Below are 19,940 nucleotides of genomic sequence, written 5' to 3'. Positions count from 1 at the left end.
GATAGATGCCTGGTGAGCTCTCGCTCTGCAGCAGGAATTCAGAGACTGCACTGGATCCACCTTTGTGGGACTGTGCTTCATTTCCCTCAACTACCTTGTGCCTTTAGACCAGCTCTTGTCGTTTGAGATGCAGTACTCCGTTCCCGTTTAGGCAGCACCTTTACATCTAGAGAACCTTATGTTTCTTTTCAAACTTTATTCAGAAATGACTTCAACCAGCATTGAAATGAAAAAGGATGTTATTATATCTCCTGTAAGACCTGTACTCTTCTTAAAAAAATAGCTTATACACGCAGTCTGTTGGTATCTAAAGGCTATATTATCCAAAGGCTGAGTTCTGCCTGTTTGGGGAACAGTATGTTAGATCTGCTGGTCTGGTATGTAGAGGTACAAAGGTGACCAAAGGCTGTATTTTTAATGAACTTGATCATGACCACAACACTTACTGCAGGAATAGCATCCCAGGCAATGGGAACCCTCTGATGCCACAGGTCAGCAAAGATGGCAGAGGCGGCCGTGAGTCAGTGGTGGCTGTGCTCTGCTGAGCAGCTTTCCACGGGTGGGCAGCAGGTCTCACCGTGTGCTCTTCCCCACATTCTGCTCAGCCAGGTCCGTTCCCAGACTGGGTTCCCCACATGCCGCTCAGGAGAGTGAGCACAAAAAGGTGGGTGTAAGGAGCACCAGCTCACGCAGGCTCAGCGAGCACATGGCTGCTGGAAGCAGGGTAGCAGTGCTGGGGCACAACTGCATGCAATAAAACAGCTCTAGCAGAGCCTCTAAAGGCATGGGTTTGTGAACTTTTGGTGCTGAGAAATACGGAAATCCATAGCTGGCTGCTGCAGAAGAGAAGAAATTATGCCACAGTATTGCCAGAAGTATGGTTTTATGTGATTGTGAAAGGAAATTAAACAACTGAGTTTTCAGTATTCACCCTGAGCTAAAATGATTCTTCTTAAAAGGATGAAAAGTTTTGTTTGTTGCCAACAGTATAGTAATTCATCTGTCAATTGGAAGAAAATACCAAAGACTTGGTTAAGAAGATCCTATTTTTCTCTGATGTTAGTGATGCCTCAAAGCAAGGAAATTCAGAAAGGCTCTTTCCATTGTTTCACAGCAAAGGGAAATAAGTAATTTGGTTGTCTGATTATTTTCAAGAAACAATAAAAAGTAATGTAACTTTTAAAGAAATATAAACTGTTACTTATTTCTGAACTACTATCTACCTATTTACTGTGCAGTACCCCAAAGTATATTATGGAAAAGTCCTTGATTTGGGAAATCAAAGGTTCTAATGATCTTCCTTTATCTGCAGAAGCTTCAGAACTGCCTGACACAATCTGTTCCATTGGGCTTGATGACATCAAAATGTTTCGTTGTGTCATCAAAGCATGTTTGTGTTTTTTCGTTAGACTGCAGTGAAAGTTGCTTCTGTGCTGTTAGGTCTGCAAACGAGTCCTGTTAGTATTGCAATTTCTAATTTTTTTAAAGATGCTAAAAGGGGGAAAGCAAAGACACACTTCCTGTGGCTTACCACTAGTATTTATTAATGTATTAAAATCTATTTATTATACAGTCTAAAACCTAACTCAGGCTAATCATTAGCATTACTGGGATCTTAATTTGGCAGAAGCTGTGGATTCTTTGTTAAAAGTTTTCACTGTAAAATGTTCCTCACAGAGATCTATGTTTATGCTTCAGTAGCTCTGCATTAGGAGAAGGCACAGTGTTGAGCTCTCGGATCCAGGCTTCCTGCTCCTTAAAACCTGCTGACTTTATTACGTGTCTTTTAACTTTAAATGCAGTGACAGACAGAATACTTTTCTTGCATGAATACTCTTGGACAGATTACGGAAGCCTGAAAAATATTCAGCTGTTAAGGCTGAGATTCAGTTTGAAGTTATTTCGAAGTCAGGTGCAAAACCCCTTGATATTCTGATCTTAGGAAAAGGAAGACAAAAAGAATCAAGTTAGATGGACATCTGCTTTAAGTGCTGTGATTTAAATAAATCGTGCACATTATTGTCTCTTTTTTTTCCATCCAAGGTGCCTCTCTCTCTGGCTGAGATGGAAGGGTATTTTGATCAGGAGATTGTGAGGAACGGTGCTGTCTGGGCCAGAGGGGCTGCAGCCTTGCAGCTGGACTGGGTACACACGTTGGGTCCCTGGTGGAGCCCAGTAGGCAGGACAAGAGGCAACAGGCGCGTGCTGAAACACAGGAAATTTTGTCCAAACATGAGAAAACACCTCTTGACTCTGAGGGTGGTCAGACACCACAGCAGGTTGCCCAAAGAGTTTGTGGAGTCTCCATCCTTGGAGACATTCAAAACCCAGGTGGTTGCAACCATGAGCCAGCTGCTGCAGCTGGCCCTGCCTGAGCAGCGGTCGTGGGCTCCCTTGTAACCTGTGCTTCTGTGCGGTCATTAGGGGAGGCTTAAAGCAGAAGATATGGAGCAAGACAGAAGAGAGGGAAGATGAAGGTTCTCCTATGGGCTTGAGAAGAGGAGGGACTTGGCTGTGCATTGGGAAGGGCTCAGTGCTCCCCAAGGGGAGGGATGAACCCTGGTGCAGCAAGAGCTCTGGGTTAGGAAGCGCAGGGCAGGTCTGGGAAGAGGAGGGCTGGGACCTGAGCTTGGCTGTGGCTGGGTAGGTGGAACAAGTAGCCACCTTGCTATTATACACTTGTCATCTAACTTGGATTTTGGCTTGAGTAAAGACCTTCGGACATGACTGTCTTGCTCTGTTTGAACCATCCGCAGAGGGTGTTTTATCACTTCACCATGACTTTTTGCAAGGGGGCTCTCCGCATAGTCCATCACCTGGTCCTGTAGGTTTTTATTTCATTTGGTTTTGTTTCATGTTTACTGCTGGTGACATAGTCATTGTCTGTTATAAACTAGTGAAGCACACTGTTTTAAATGGGCAATACTAATAACAACAGAAACCAAGAAAAATGAAAACAACCGATTTTAAAGAAAAATAAATGCTTTAACTGCAGCTTGCTAACCAGGAAATTACCCCTCCAGAAAGCTCCTGCCCTGGAGACATCTCCTGGCTCTGTAGCTTAATGCATGTAAATCTACTGCACCTTGCAGCAGAGCTGAACTACGACTATGGCTATTGCAAGTAAAACATTCCAGTTCCCTTTTGGCTTCCACAGTGAGCGTGCCACATTTGTCTGTCCGCTGCCTGCGCCAGGGCAGGCCCTTGTCAAAGGACAGGTAGGGCACATTTCGACAAGTGGGTTTTTGAAGTCTTCCATGTTGTTTCAGAGCAAAAGAGGAGTTATTGGCATTCCTTTAAGCGACTGGTATCTAACTAGCTGCATTTAAATTGATGTTAATTCAAGCTAGTAAATAACAATGCAAAGTCGGTGAAGGGTTAGATTGCTGATGAAATACATATTCACATGTGTGCTGCTTTCATTTGCATTGTAATGGAGGGCTGAAGTTGAACTGAGTGAACTATTTTTTTCATAGAATATATTCTGTGAAAATAATTGCTCTGGTAAGAAGCAATTATTGCATACAATGAAAGCGGTGTTCCAGAAGAGTCTTAACTCTCTCTGCACAGGCATGAGAAAAACAGTTGGCATAAGGGACATGTTGAGCCCATGATTAAGACATAGTGGGACTTTCCACTGGGGTCTTTTCCCTGGGTCCTGACACTGCATGCCAGGGGAGACTGTATGTTCATAGTTGGACACTTGATATCACATACCCCTTTCTTATTAAAGTCCTTAACCCTTTGCTTTTCCCTACCTGTAGCGTGTTGTACCAATTTCAATCAAACACACAATTAGCTACAAGGAAAGTAATGAAGCCTGGCGGTCTGTTTTTAACCAGTGTATAAAGAGGTGCAAGGGTCAAGATCAGGGGAGGTGCCATACTGGACCACGTTCGTCCAGTGCACTGTTTCCAGTGGTGTTTGGTGTGAGCTGAAGAAAGACACAGTAGTCTGTCATTTTTTTCAGAATACATTTTTTTGAGAATTTTCATTTGAAATGATAAAACTATTTGCACAAAATGTGTTTCTCAGGCTGTTTGACAGAAGTTTAAAGGACCCACGAGCCTCTGCCCTCGGGTTCCTGCAGCAGGGCAGTGGTGGTGTGGAGCCAGCCTTAATCAAGCGGATGCAGGAGGTGAGTCACTCTCTTGTGCTCTCTTGTGCTTGAGATTGTGTTTTGGCCAACCACCAAACCGTCTTCCACGAAGGATAAGTGGTGTCAAACACTACTTGCCTGTAGTGTAAACAGGGCCAGAGGCTAAAGTGGATAAATAACACTGACAACAAGTAGCGCTGAGCGGAGCCTGCAGCCATCTGAAGTTTCATGAAGCATCAGTGAGGGAAGCTCAGAGGTGATCTGCCCACCCTGCAGGCAGAGCAGGACCAAATGCACGTGCTCTTCTACTACAAGATGAAGCTCTTCAGTCTGGTTTGACAACTGATCAGGTGGTGTTAAGTAAACAAATCAGCTATGTCAGGAGGGCCACAAACCCTTCGACTTGAAGAAAGGAATGCATCTACGTGCTTAAATTTGTCAGGAGGAGGAATGTCTCTGACGGTAGGGAAGACAAGCTCTTTAGTGAACTGGTGCCTCATGATTTTATCCACTTTGCATATCTGCAAATATGATATCAGCATGATCTTCCTGCCTGGGCTGATGGAAGTCGATAAACTCTGTGGGCTGCCTAGTGCTGGACACAAGCCCGAAACTTTAATGACACTGAAGGCAGAGGAGTGTCGCAGTGCTTCCAAGTACCAAGACATCGGTGGCATTATGGAGATTTACGCAGCTGCAGGGATCAAAATGATGTCTCTCTCAGCAGAAACCTGCTTTTTGGGTGACTCGATGATGATGAAGTCTGGGACCTGTTCAGGGGAACCCATAGCAGAGGTCACAGTTCAAGGTGGGTTTGGAGTGTAGGGATCTACTTCTCCTTCCTTGAATTATGGGGCCTCTGTCTTCAGAATAACCTTCCCTTTTTCCTATGCTTCCCCTAAAACTCCCAGCCACACAGAAGGCACATTTATGCACATGTAGAATCTGCATCTGAGCTGCTCAAGCCTGGCTCTGTGTATACTCTCTGTGTAGTCAGCAGAGAGAAACAGGCACTGCTGGAGTTAGCAACTGCTGAACTGACAACAAAACTATTCAGAAAATCAGTCCTCTCTAATCATGCTGACCAGGACCTTTTCCTGGGATGAGTGTTGTGGAGATTAGGAGCCGCAACCTCCATGTCTCCATCCTGTCCTCGTGCTGCTGGAATACAGCAGCTCTGCAGGTACCACCACCCACCCCTCCAGGGGAGGGGCCAGGAAGGGGGATGCCACCAGCCTGGTCCTAGGCAGTGTGGTCTGCTCAGCAGGAGGCTCACATCCAGTATAAAATTTCTGAGAAACTTGAATAGTGTTAATCTCTGATCATTTAATTGCCACTAAGTTGCTGATACCGCTTATCATGCCCATCTGGCGTCATGGTTCTACCATGGTGTTCATACGTTGACCATCACCAGGTAGAAGGCATCAGCCATAGTTACTGAGGCTCCTTTGTGTTCTGGCAACATGGTGGCTTGCTGTGAGAGGAACATTGTAAACCAGTAAGTGCCGTGAGCTCCTAGTAAAGGTCTGCTGTACGTCCTAAGATGAGAGCCCACATGGAGTTGGACTTGGGAGTCTCTGCAGTGTTCCTTTGTGACTGATGCCTGGTGGAAAGGATGTTGGTGCTGTTGACTCTGCCATGAGAAAGGCAAATGCCATCAGCCTTTCCAACCTTATTTTCCTCTAACTGTATACGTAAGCCTTCTGTTATCATGACTAAATGTCAAACGTTTTCTCTAGTACTTTGTTTAGGAGAGCATTTCCAAGGCGTCTGTCAAGTTTAAGAGCCTACTTCTCCTAAAAGCTCCCAGAGCTGAAGTGCTTTGGTGGGGTGTTTCCTCTGCACTGTGCATTTGTTCCTCAGGCTGGCCCTTATCCACATGTCTGTTTTATTTGATCTCGAGAGCAGAGCCTTGCATTTCCAGGAGGGATTTCACTTTTCTGCTGTTGAGTATTCAGCAAATGAAACTGCTGTGTCCAGGCTTGCTGCCTAGAACCTGCACTCTGAGCCTCATTGATGGATGTCTGTGCTTGCAGCAACCTAACACTGATCATGCTGCAGGTTCAGGAGGGTCTCTTGCTTGGTTTGTTTTATTGACTCTTAGAAGCCCTTTTTTCTCAAGAAAAGCTATGATAATCAAGTTATCCAGCCATTTACTAATTTTTGTGGTTAATCTTTTTTTATTCTAAGGGAGGAATTTTATATCTCCAGTCTGCAGGACTAGCATTGCATGGAATCCTGGAAGGAAGTGCTGGGACTTCACCAAAATGCTGCATCTTGACCACCAAAATGCTGCATCTTGGGAAAACAGTGATCCTTAAATGACCACAGTTTTTTCCGGTGGAACTAGTGAAACAGTTTCCAGTGGACTTGGTTTCCCCACTGACTGCGCAATTGTGTTATATATATGGCTGCAATGTCAGCGCATCCACTGTTATGCACAGGAGAGTCCACATAGGAAAACAAAAAAAGTCTCTTTTTAAGTTTTTTCCTCAATTTAGGTTGGTTATGTTATGGATTCTTTTATGTCTGCTGGGGGGTCAGCTCAACAACTCACTCACTCGTCCCGCAGGACCTTCCCAAGTTATCTGTTCCCTATCTGATTCCTAGCTCTCACATGGCATGGGGGATAATTTTGTTTCTCCTATCCCTTGGCTAGGTTGGGTTGAAATGGCTGGCAGGTTCCAGAGCTGCTAAGCAGGGCCAGACAGAGCACGTTCACGTGAACAGCTAAATTCTTTGGACACCTTCTTACCTTATTTCGTGGGTATTCCCTCGTAGACTTAGAAGTCCTTCTTGATTTTTCCCATATGTACGATGAAATCATTGCTATTTATGATGTCAGATTTAATGTTCTTACTGTGTTTACTCAGGGAAGTAATTTAAATTTGATCTCCTAATCATGAAGTTTTGGCATTAGATCAAAGAGTATTAATGCAGATTGCAATGCGATGTCGGCAACGTGTACTACTCTTCTAAGTCTGCCCAACTTATTTTTTATGCATATAATTTGGATATTTGTGTTTTTTCTGGGGCACACATGTTCCCTCTGATGCCGGTTTGCATGCGGTTTATTTTGACTCGGCCTTAATCCTAATTTGTGGTCCGTCAGAGCTGCATAAAAAATGATGACAATTTGTTTATAATCTGTTTTTTAATGTGTTATCCACCTCTGTTCACACTGACATTTGAGGCTTTTGTGTGCACCTTATGTGCAGTCCTGTGGCATAGATCCTTTGAAATTACCCTGATATTAGCATACAAAACCCCCAGGTATTTCCCTCCATGTAGAAAATACACACTTTTTTCCTTCTAATATTTTATTATTTTAAAAATGCATTTAAATAGCAGGTTATTTAAATACTTAATTTAACCATAGTGCTGATTTGGTTGCTCCGTTTATTTCTAAGTTCTTAGATCACATCAAAAGGGACTTGGAAGGTAAAGTTTAACTGATGTAATAAAAATTCTTACCTATCTTTGAGGACGATTGAGGTTATCCTTTACTTGCTGTCTAGAGATTTGAAGGTGTGGGACCCTTTCCATTGCCCCAGGGGGAGACAGGTGAGACCTCCCTTGTTGAGGTGAGCTGCTTAGGGCAGTAGGGCAGGAGAACCTCACAGGTGGGATGGATTTGTTCCCCGTTCCCTGCGGAACAGGGTTTCTCCTGTGGAAAAGGAGGTTAAGCTCAAAATGAGATGTTTCTCTAGTGGCAAGAGAGAATAAAGATTTCTGGTTTAGTGGATCAGCATAAGGCACATGTACAAACCTGCCTTTGTTGGTAGCTCAAATTTCCTGCTTGCACTGGTTTCCTTGAGAGAAATTACTCTAAAGCAGAAATGTACATCTGTATAAAAATTTAACATTTCATTATCCAGCTTCTTTATTAAAACGCAAACTGTGCTTTAGGGATTAGACACACATTTCCTTACAAAACAAAGTAAAATATATACATTATTTTTCTGCAGTGATAAACTAAGGAATAAAAACTATCTGTTCCAAGAGCACATCCCTTTCTCGGGAAAACGTGACCATATAGGAGAGAGCTTTGAATAGCATATGTATTTGCTGCTTTAAATATTTCATGCTAGCTTCTGGAGAAGTGTATGGAAGTTACATTGTAAATTAATCTAAAACACTTGAACAATGTCTTGCACACATTGTAAGCGAATCACAGCAATGCCAGCACTTGCAGGAGATTTCATTTTTGCATTCTCTATTCAGTAATTTACATTAGTTTCACTGCTGTGTAAGAGAGTGAAACTTTCTCATAGGAAGAGATTAAATTTGTTGACCTTTCTTGCAGAATAAACCAACAGCAGAACTCAGGGGAGGGAACAGAAATTTCTAAGTCTGCTAGCCAGCTAGCAAACGAAAAGGTTATGGTCTTAGAAAAGCAGCAGATCAGAAACAGATTTTAACACTTTAAGTCATTTTATGAAGTGTTTTAAGTAGACTTGAAAGAATTTCAGGGAAAGTCTTTCAGTGGCCTGTCAAGAGTCACCTTCCGCACAAGGCGAAAGTGCTGACCTGGCAAGCCTAACACTAATGAAATAGATTATTACGAAATCCTTCCACAGATACCGCATGGGTTGTTTAGGCTTCTGGACTGCCTACGTGCGTCACTGTAATGAGAACTTGGCGGAGCGCCTGGGCTCTGTGACACCTTCAAGGATGTCATTGGAAAGCCCTGAGGTTTTGCATCTTCCTTGGAAACAGTGCTGTGGGAAATTCAGATCTGCTCATCAGAGCAAAACTTATTCTTCAGCCATTGCATGTGCGCTTGGGTTTGTGTTCCAGAGATTTGTGTGTGAAGATGCTGAGAGACTTCCCAGTACATAACAGACTTGTTTCTTTTGTGAACTTGCCTTGGTTGCTGGAAAGCCAAGCCAGAACACTTGCTTTGCTCCGCACACTACAACTTCTTGTCAAGCTGTTTTGACTAAAGGAGGTGTAACCAGCCTCAAATAGTCAAAGTAACTGGTTCAGTTCTGGGAACAGCAAAACTATGGTCCTTGTCAGACGATCTGTGGCACTGTCATTAGAGCACTGTGATCGAAAACAATGCGGATGTGTCTTCCTGGCGCTGAGCATCCATTGCTCAGATATTGATGATGATATTGGTGCTGCAGATATTCATGATGATTGAACAACCAGGCCCTTAATTCAGGTGCTTAAGCACAGAGGACATCTGGTTAGTCACGGCGTAAGGGTTGATTGGAGTCACTGCACGCCAGTGCGCTGTCTGCCAGCGGAGACAACAAAAGTTGCCTGCTGGGGAGTGTGTTGTGAGATGTCTCACCCTAGGGTACGGCCTCTTCCATGGCTTTGTTCCAGAGGTGAAATGCAGGTAAACGCTCCCAAAAGCCTGGTGGTCCTAAGTATTCTCATGGTGTGTGCAAAACACAGAGACCATTCAGTGTGTGGGGTGGAAAGCAGGGAAACAGTTGAAGAGTGTTTTGCACCAACAGAGGTAACCAGGAGAGGAGCTCTGTGTGCCTTGCGGGTGCCACCCACGAGGAGGGTAAGGACAAGGAGGTCAGGCTCTGTACAGCCTCTTGATCTCTCTCCTGCCGCGCAGCACCTTTGAGGGTCTGTATGGATGTTTGTGGGCACGCACATTGTATGAGCTAGGGACTGTGTTCCTCATCCCCAGGAGCAGAGGGACTGGTGTGGCTCTGGCCCATACGTTGCTTTCCAGTCTCCTCGTAGGGCAGTGCTGCCCCAGCCAACACCGGCTCGGTTCCCTAATGATTTAAGCACGTTGAGATCCTTGGGTGGCAGGGCCTGCCAGCCTTCAGTGTAACTCATTTTCCAGCCTATTGCTCATGGTGGCATTGTGTATTCTGCAAACAGCACAAACACCCTTAGCACAGGAGCATTTGGGAATGGTTAACTCGTCAAAGTGCAGAAATGGGGTCTGTGTATGTGTGTGTGTTTCCTTAAGCGCTTCACTTAATGGACTTGTATCTGTCTTTGTTCTCCTCACTCATCAGCAGTGCTTTGCAGTCCTTGCCATCTTGGGGACTGCATGTACTTGTTCAGTGAGACTTAGCAAAAATATTATTGGGTTTCCCCCCTACAGACATACATGCATCCTATGGATGGCCCCCAGTGTCTGGTAGCTTCCAACCATCAGCTTACTGCTTGGCTGCTCTCAACAGCACAAGACAGGCAAATTCTTTTGTCTGCGGGAGGAAGATAAGGAGCCAGCTTAGGGCTTTGTTTCTATATTTGAAATTTTTAAATTACTGAGCATCAGAAAAAAATAACCTCAATGTGCTGAAAAATGCACTCGCAGAGGCTAAGAAACACTAGATCTAGATGGCTTAGAAGAATAAAGAAGAAATAAGGAAAATATTTATTTGGTTGGTAGGATGCCTTTTTATCACTGAAATTGGTGTGGTTTGGGTTTTTCTTTTTTATTTAGATGTGTGACTTATTCATTATGGTTAGAGCATTGCATTGCTGCAGTGTATTCTGACAATAGATTGAAGTTGGCTAGCACTTGGATGTGAAAATTAAGTCTGAAGTGTAGATTGGCCCAGGATTTTAATTTTTCTTTGAAGGGAAAATAACAAAGAGCGTTAGTAATAGAAATTCATGGTTATTCTTTATTGAAAATGCCATAAGTGTTTGTAGGACATTTGGCCCCAAAATGTATTCTGTTTGCACAGAAACACTTTACATCTCGTGCAACTGAGAAAAGGAGTGTGAATTCAAGGCAGATATTTTCCTGCTAGCGTTACAGCCCTAGGTTGGGGCTTTATCATCACAGAGGGAAATATAGGTCTGGTTCTTTGTCCTCTGCTTTTTGTGACAAAGGATTTCCCATTTGAATTGCTCTGCTCCGTTCAAGCCCCCTCTGAGCCTCTGGGTTAGCAGCCGTCAGTCTTTGCAGTGTCCTGACGTCATCCAGTGTATGCATAAGCTCTGCTATTGTTTTACTGAGAGCAGGGGCTGTGGATTGCAGTATCTGGTGGCTGCTACCTATTTCTGCCTGCCGGTATCACGGAAAGGACACTGGCCTGCCCATATCTCTTGGATTTAAAACAGAAGCTCCTGCTTTTTGCTTCCTGAAGAAGGACCTTTGCTGCAGTTGCAAGGAAAAGCTGTCTGCGGTGCGGAGCAGAGGAGGAGAGAGGAGGAGAAAGGAGAGAGGAGAATCTGGCAGCTTGGGTAGCCTGGACTGCATTGTCTGGCTTCATGACCCCTGCTGTGTAGCAGTCTCATCCCTGCTCTCCTACACTCCCTCTGTCTTCCACTCTTCTTTTCTTCTTTCCTTTTAAAAAGAGCAGCATCTGGGGCCAGCCATGTTTGGCACTGAATCTTCATGTAAGTAGATGCATCCCACTTACATCCTTTTTCTGTTGAGAATAGGACTTGTTTTATCCTTGCTGTAGCCACCACACTTGCATTCCCGTTGCTGTAGGTCACTGGCTAAAAGCTGCGGTCCTTGCCTGTTTACGAAGGGGCGAAATATGCTGAAAGGGGAAGCATCTACCTCCGAACTGTGGGTGCATCCTTGATGCCGGCAGCGAGGCAGTGTAGGGCTGTCAGTGCTGCTGAATTCAGGCCGCTGAAAGATGGGGAGAAAAAGGCAGATTTGCTTGAATATTTTAGCTGGTAAGATTTCATCTGTCAGTGATGTGGAGCTGCAAATGCTCTAATGACTGCGCAGCTGGGATGGTATGTTTGGGGTCTGGGAATGCTGCAGTATTAGATGGGTGAGAGCTGGGGGAGATGGTTTAATCAGCAGGGAAAGAATATCTGTATTTGCTTCATTTTTGTTTCTGGGAAAAAGGAGGCTTGCGTGGGATCCCTCCTGTAACTAGACTCTAAAATACAATTAGGTGGATTTCTAAATATGAGGTGAAAAATGCAGAATAACAGAATCATTTATTTCTTTCGTCCTAATCTTTGTGCTGGAAAATCTTAACTGAGGCAGTCTGCTGTATAATAGCAGTGCAGACACATGTCGTTGAAAGCAAGCCAGTTTTGCTTCAACAGGAACAACAATTACCTACCTGGCAAATCTGGCCGCGAAGGAAGGCTGGGGGTTTATGTATAAATAATGTTGCTGGTGACAGTGCGGCTGTGTGGTTACCAGTCTGATCCAGTGATTATCAGGTGACTGAAAAATAGAAAACAGTCAATTTACACTGTACTCTGTGTGCAAATAGTGCTGCATGTTGAAAATGTGCCTCATTTGAATATGAAGTGGTGGCTTTTTTAGAGGGTTTTAACATGCAGCATGGTGTAATGTCTCCATGCCAGTAGGCTGGGGCCACTTCTGCTGCTCAGCTCTCCCTGAGAAGTGATAAGAGCATCAGGATACCTCATAATCACGTCCTCCTGGCTGTCAAACCCCCATGCTCCCAAACAGATAATCAGTCCTGTTGCCTGGCTCTGGAAGCTCCCCCCTTCTTCTGCCACAACACCTGGTCAAGGTCAGGCTTCGTAAAAACAAAACGTGCCTTTAGATTTCTTTTGTTTGGGGGGCCATTTTTCATGCATGGGTGTAAACACGTTTGCAGCTCTGGGTCAGTGGGGCATGAGCAGAGATGCCAAATGTTGTAGCTGCATCTGTTTGTAGCCTGCCAGACCTGTAAGCCCCCCCCCCCCGCCTGGGTGTCTATGGGGTCTGCCTCTGCAGAACGCTTATCAAGGTGCTTTGAGATAAAGTCAGTGGCGTAACTGCCCTCTTGCAGAAAGTCAAATTGTCCAGCCTTGTTGGGTTTTGTGGTCCTCTTGTTTTAGGAGGTGCATTAATAAATGGCTTGCTTGTCACATCGGGCTTTGGGCAAAAGTCACGGGGTTTGACCGCCAGCAGCTGTGGCTGCTTTTGTTTCCATGGTTCCCACAATTTAGGAGCTTCTGTAACAGCCACTACCTGTTTCCCAGAAGGGTCTACCAGTATTATTTGCCTTTAAAAAGGGGGTTAAATGCCACACGGCCAGTTGCCATTGATGTGAGCAGAGGCTCTGGCCGGTGCCTGCCTGCACTCCCCGGTCTGACAAAGATGAAGGCAGCGTGATGGCCTCACCACCTTTGTTCAGATGTCCTCCCTGCACCTTTGCCCAGGCCTGGACCTCCTGCCCCAGGGGCCACTGGGAACACCTGGGTTCCTCTCCAGATGGGGCTGGCTGTCCCTTTGCCTGCTGCGGCCGGGTGCTGGCAGGCGGGCAGGGCGCGGGGTTGCTGGTGATGCCCCTCACGCCTGCCTGCACAGGGCAGCCCTTGCGTAACCAGCCCTGCCTGACCCGCTGCTGGGGGAATGGCGGGGTTGCTTGCAAAGAAAGCAAGCTGTAACAAAATCAATTTAACCAAAATGCAGTCGCAGCTAGGGGTTTTTTGTTCTTCCCTCTCCTCCTGTCTTCTGCGTATTTCCAAGCTGTTGGGTGACAACAGCGCGACTAATTATTAATATTTCTGTTTATCTAAAACACAAAATAAATCAAGTGAAAAATGAATGAGATACAGTATCATCTGGTCCTTGAAAGTGCAACATAAGCCACTTCTGCTGCTGTCCAAAAGGCATGAAATGAGGAGATTATATTTTTTTTAATCCTGCTGTTTACAGTTAGTACGTAGGCTTTTATTTCTCTTTTCTCTGATTAAAAAAACAAGAAAAACGGTCAGAAGCAAATCCTGGTTTAGAACCTTTATTTTATCACTCAGTGTCAAAATATTTTAAATGTCAAATCAACTGTCAGTCAGCAGTGCTGTTTTTTTTTTTTTTTTTGCTTTTAACAGCAGTCAGAAGGGCGATAAAAGATAGGCTGAGGGCCATTGTAGAAGCACAGGCATCTGCTTATCGCCTCCTGGATGCAGGGAAAGACAAACAGCAGGCAAGGACAGCTTGTAAAGGGGGATAAGGCAGCAGGCCATGCACAAACAGCTGCGAACACTGTGGCGCGTGATGAGCGAGGAAAGAGTACGCAGAGCAAAAACCCATGAAGTGTCCGTGGGAAGGGTTGTGCTGTGGCAGGGTAGTTGCCGTACAGTCATGCCCAGTATTTTCCATCAGTCACGTGCCTTCTTTATAATCGCCATGGGAAATGTATGCACCAGAGACCCTTCATCTTTGGTGCTTTTGTGTTGATCCACTTGCAGCTGCGTCGCCAGGCTGGTGGCAGGGGGCTCTATGCATGGGAGGGGGGTGACTCTGTCCCGTGCCACTTCTCCTGCTGACCTGACAGATTTATCTGCTCGCCATAATTGTTTCGTATTCTGGGGGGTGGTAAATAAAACTTGGTTTGATAAAGCATTGAGTTGAGAATGACTTTTTTTGAAGGTGGTGTTGCGTGGGGAAGCGGTGGCGCTCTGAACAAGCGACAGGCTGGTCCCCGTGAGAAGGATACCAGTTCAGAGAGAAGCAATAACCCCAAGCCTAGGGGGTGCAACCACCAAACATCCCTTCTCTAACTCATAGTACTGGCAGTTGCAGGCCTACAGGAGAGACGACACAGGCACAAATGAAAGCGAAATGTGAGAGCCGCCACAGTCAGTGGGGCTCACCAGTGCCAAGGGAGGTCATGGTGACGTGGCTTCACCAAATCTGTCTGTCTAATGGGGAGAAATGGTACAGGGTGCCGTTCAGAGCCTGTAAAGCGAGCAAAGAGGTGCTCAGAGAGCCATTTCATGCATGTCTGAGAGTGTGCACCACATGTGCTTCACGTACCCCTGCCAGAGTAAGTCAGTAGGAAGCTGCAAGCACACACACGCGTGTACGCCGCTCACCCCAGCACTGTTGAAAGGACCCAGATCCGTGCTGTGAAAGTCTGACATGATGTTTTCAGTACTGCTGTGCTTGTTCATGCTAGGGTATTTTAACCTAGCAGCAATGCTAAACTGCGAGAGATATATGGGAGGTTGTCTGGGAGGTGCTCTTCCAGCCTGTGCTGTTCAGGGAGATGCTTATGGTGGCCCCAGTCAGCAGCTGCACTCTGGAAAGAGCAGAAACTTTGGACTGAAGGAGAGCTGACCAAAGGGCAGGAGAAGCGCAAAATCAGGGGGAAGTGCAGGTTTCGTCCACCGCAAAGCTGATGCTGAAAGGCTGCTCTCCACAGGGAGCTGGGGAATGCTGTGGAGAAGGAGAAAACTTGTCCACTTAAGTGTGCCAGGGAGAGCTGCTGTGCTTGTCCCAGGCTCACTGTACTGTCTTCTGCTTTGTCTGTTCAGAAAGTGCTTTTGTTCCTGGGGATTTATTTCCTGAAACCCTCTTCCAGCCAGAATGTGATAAATAGGAAAGACTGCACAAAGTACTTGATTGGAAAAGTAGTTTTATAAACCCCTGTAAAACAGCAGCAGCCAACAGTGGAGAAATGAGACATCCTAGCATCAGTTATTAAGAGCAAGGACAATCCGATGGGCACAAGTGCTGCTGCCCGGGGCTGGTGTGCCTGCCTTCTCCTTTCTGCAGCATCAGTACCCACCCCAGCCTGCAGGAGAGTTGGCTCCCCAGGCTGGGTCACAGGGTGGTTAAATGAGCAGTGGCACAAGGAGAGGTGGGGCATGACTGTTGAAACTCTAGTGGGATGGCAGCACTGGTGAGAGCGGGCTCCACTGAACTGGCAGATGACGACATGGCTTCTTTCTTGAGCAGAAATAGCCCACTGCCATCCTGAATTTCCAAGACTGGTAGTAACAGCAAGTACAGGTACCTGGCATCAAGTGGCAGCCACAATTTCACAATGATGTTTTTCTGGTTTCTCAGGCAACTCTACGTCAAAGAGAGGTTACAGGAACATACCAGAAGCTGTAACTTTACACCCATCTATTTGGCTATTGAGGTTCTCACTGTTCCCCATAGAGTCAGGGTTGTTGAACGAATTGCAGAACCAGGTCAAGAGAGGCAAAAGAGGCAAAGCCTCCAAGAGAGGCTTGGCTACAGCAGCATCAAATGCCAGAGTAGACATAGATTATGAAAGGGATTGAGATTGCAGGAGCTGTAATAGACTTGATGAATTCATCAGTGAAACATCAAGATATTTGTGGGGAAAATGTCATCTCACCTCCTACTTTACAGTAGATTTTGAGGATTTACTGTGTGCCATTATTTTTATTTTTTAAACAAATGTGTTTTTACAAAACAGAAACATGAGATAAGAGAGGGTTCTGGAGGTTCTGAGCTTCTGCAGGGGCATGAAGCTCAGTCCTCCTTCTCAGGGAGCACTAACGGCAGTTGAATTTGTTTACAGGCAGGCAGCTGTTGGGAAAGTCTAAGTGCACCTTGCCCTTTCTTCTTCCACAAAGAAAAAATGAAAGGAGACATCTCGCAGGCTAGATTTGGCTCGTGCTTTTGACAGTGTTGGACAATTTGGTTCTTGCAGCTTGCTTCACCTTTCCTGTCTCGTTGGTTTAACAGTTGGAAGGATCTGATATAAAGTTACCGAATGCAGTGCTAGTCTCCAGTGTAGCTGTGTCCACACACGAGCTTTTGGACCGCGGAAGAAATCTCAGTGTTCATGGAGTGAATGAGCTAACCTTGTTTTTCAGATTGTCGAATTGGTTGGTCCTTGCCATAGCTAAAAGCGTGAGCTATAATTAGTGGAAGGGGTCTGTGATTGGTCAAAGGTGACAAAAGATCTTTCAGATGGAAGACAAAAATCATAGAATAAGTTAGGTTGACGAGACCAGCATCTCCCTCAAAGCAGGACTGATCTCCAAGTTAGGGCCGGTGAAAGATACCGTCTCAAAGCATCTGCCTGTTTATGAAATGGTATGAGATCAAAACAAGCTTCATCTTTGACCAGTTTGATTTACAGGACCAGAGATTGGGATAAATCTTTATGCCCAAGGACGACTGAAAGAACGTCCCTTTGGGCCGTTTGACCCAGATAGGGAGTGCAGTACATGCAGTGAGGACTGCGTCGTATTATTTGAACTGGGGTAGAAGCAGTAGAGTTTCATATAATTTGGGGGTAATTAATGTGTATGCCCGGTAAAAAAAACTTATTCATGGAACAATCTAAGTCCTCTCCTTTCATCTTAGCTAGAACACCCTGCTTGATCCCTGAAGCTCCAGGAAAAGGTCTGTAAAGTGCTACGAGAAGAGCATGTGGGATTCAGGGAGTTACCAGGTTTCAAGATAAATGGATATCTTTCCTTTTTGGTGAAAATACTGATGTAACGTCACTGTTTAGACCCTTTCATATGAAGGTCACTGTCTATAATGAAGAGATTACAGAATCTTAGAAATGCTATTATGTTTCCAATTTTAAAGAATAGGATGCTGAGGCTCTGTGTTAGGAAAGTAAGCTGTACAGCTACAGAGAAAACCACTTGCTACCCACAATCCAGTGTAGCTCAGTGGAAGACTGGCTAGCTTTGCTGTGTTTGATCAAGGTGAAGCTTATGCTGAAAGATCAACTTGAGATGCTCAGAAACCGGGAGTGGGAGTGCAAGTGAACCCATATTCTGCCTAGACCAAGGAATGTGCCATTGCTTCCCAGCATTAGACGGGAAATATTTTTGGGTGTTCCTCTTTTGAGAAATCCAGTGGTTGGGAAGATCTTTCCTTGGTGCAGTGAAACGAAGGATGCTGAGGTGACTGACCCTCAAAGCATGCTAGATAGCATTTCCAGCCTAAAGCAGGAGCCTGTGGTGAACGCGGTACAAAGTTGGTGAGCTTTTCAGAGAAAGTATATTGCTTTAGTGGGGACTTTGCACATTTGTATAGCCCTTACAATAGCTTTTGTAAAAGTTTGAACAGGGAAGGATGAGAGAATGAATGAGCTCTTGAAGAATGTGCCTTGTGCTCAAAAGCTTCTTTAGCCTAAGAAGCCGTGAGGAGGTTTCCTAAGATGCCAGTGGCAAGCTTATCCATCCCCCTTGGCCTCTCATGTTTAACGTGCCACGTATGAGCCCAGTGATTCTGCAGTCTACAGTGATTATATGGTTTCATACCATGTCATCACTCCAGCAAATGCCGACTTATTTGACTGCTAGAAACAGCTTGGAAAGCTGTTGCACATTTGGGTTCCCTGCTGTACCTGTCCAAGTGTAGAAGTACCCATTAAAATGTGCATCGAGGAGTTTTAAGAGGATATGGTCTTTATATTGATAAGATGTTGTACAAGTGCAGCAAAAGGAAAATGTACTCAATTACATATTTTAAAAGTTCCTGGATGGGAGTAGAAAAAGGAGATCAGATAGTCACTTAGTGCGTTTGCTGCATCTTTTAAGAGTAGTAAGCGATTGTATGATAAGGACACCCTAGAAAGCAAATTCTGAGGGGAAGGACATATGTTACAGCTCCATGGAGTTCAGAAGATGGCAGCTGACTTCACTTCTAAGATCTCTGCTACAAGAAGAGGAAGAACTGCTGTAAGAAGATAGCATCCCAAGCAGAACCTGAACTGCATAAATCACTGGCTTGCTGATACTTAATGTGTCACACTGACTCTAAAGTGACTGGGCGCAAGGTAAATACTGCCGGTCACAAATACGAAATTATAAATAAAAAATAAAAGAAAAGAAAGAAAGGAAAAGAAAAACACCATAATTAGCAATACTGAAAAATCCTAAAAAGGTATATTTAACATTCAGGAAAAGAGATGAATGTGGAAAATACTAGCACCGCTAACCTTTTTTCCTGACAGCTGCATTGGTAAGGTATCTAGGACTGTTGCAGTGGCAGTAAATTGCCACTACATTTGCATGGAGGTAATAACGAGTCACTCAATCCATCCATCTGCTGATAAAATACTCTCAGTCTTTGATTTAGATTATCAAAGAGAATACAGTAGATCAGAAATGTCAAATTAGCTGGTAAAGAAACATATCAAGCTGTGTGTGAAGATTCCGTGCTGTGCTTTGTCATCCATGAGGACGTGAGCCTGAACAGTCCAACTAAAAACCCTTGGAAGTTTTATAGGCAGTGAGTAGAGGCAGAGATCTGCTAGAGGGTTAAATAAGCCAGGGAAAGTGTTCCTGTAATTCAGCAAGGTCTAGCTGCCTGGCTGTTCTCTGTGTCCTCTGCTGCTTGTGTGGTCCACAGTGATAAATCCAGATAAGCTGTGGTTACTATGCACAGAGAGAAGAGGGTGATAATCAGGCTGCCTGTGCAGATGGATGGAGAAAAGCTCCAAATGGTGGAGATGAGCAGCCAGATAAAAAGCAGCAAGATCTGAGATGTAAGCATCACATTCAAGAGTGGAAGTTCCTCCAAGAAACCACCCAAGTGTGAGAGGCGTAAAGCATGAACATCGAACAGGAGGATATGGTGTCCCAAATCAGTCACAGGACAGAAGGGAGGCTCTGTGGCACTGCAAGGGGGAGCAGATTCCTTTACAGCTGCTGACCTGCTAGCGATGTCTTTCTGAGGCTTCAGCAGGAGTGTTATGGTAGCACAAGGAGATGGCAGTGAAAGGAAGGATTTCTCAAGTGTGGTAAGACATACTGCATCATCTTTAGTACCATTTACAGTTGCCGTGCTATAGTGGGACTACAGGGTGTTGCCCCAGCCCATAGGGACACAACAGCTATGATGACCAAGAGATTAAGTTGCCTACCCAGGAAAAAGCACTGGTAGTCTGTCACAACAGAGAGAGGTCCCACAAAGAACAGGTAATCAAAGGCCTTTACACAGGACCTTTTCTAGAGTTATCTTCGTAGATACAAATATTTTCACAGCTGGGGCTCTCACTATGCTAGGATACACCTCCATGCCATGGAAGGTGGCATTGCTGTGGGCACTGCGTGTCACAGCCTGCAGCATCCATCTGGATGCAGAGAGACATTAGCTTGCTCGCTCTGGGGCATTGCATGTATGCTAATGACTTAGAGTCTCTACCGATCTTGGCTGCGTGTCAGAGAGGGATGAAGCTGTAGATTT

At 45.1% G+C, this 19,940-nt stretch overlaps 1 protein-coding gene across 7 annotated transcripts in view; it reads left to right on the top strand.

The window, feature by feature from the left end:
* The window catches only part of ST7 (suppression of tumorigenicity 7), a 151,663-nt gene that overhangs the window by 28,028 nt on the left and 103,695 nt on the right, over positions 1-19,940 (top strand). The window contains exon 1 of one of the 7 annotated variants that reach the window (XM_055808578.1): positions 4,260-4,907. The exons of 3 other annotated variants lie outside the window; for them this stretch is intronic. In XM_055808578.1, coding sequence (XP_055664553.1) covers positions 4,475-4,907 — 433 coding nt within the window. In that variant the 5' untranslated portion in view covers positions 4,260-4,474. Of the gene's footprint in view, positions 1-4,259; positions 4,908-11,054; positions 11,435-19,940 lie in introns of those variants that run through there. 3 more of the 7 variants (XM_055808579.1, XM_055808583.1, XM_055808584.1) reach the window with 3 other exon arrangements.

Source organism: Falco peregrinus, chromosome 6, assembly GCF_023634155.1.
Source record: "Falco peregrinus isolate bFalPer1 chromosome 6, bFalPer1.pri, whole genome shotgun sequence".
NCBI classification, from domain to species: Eukaryota; Metazoa; Chordata; class Aves; order Falconiformes; family Falconidae; genus Falco; species Falco peregrinus.
This window is presented reverse-complemented; position numbering and strand designations above follow the sequence as displayed.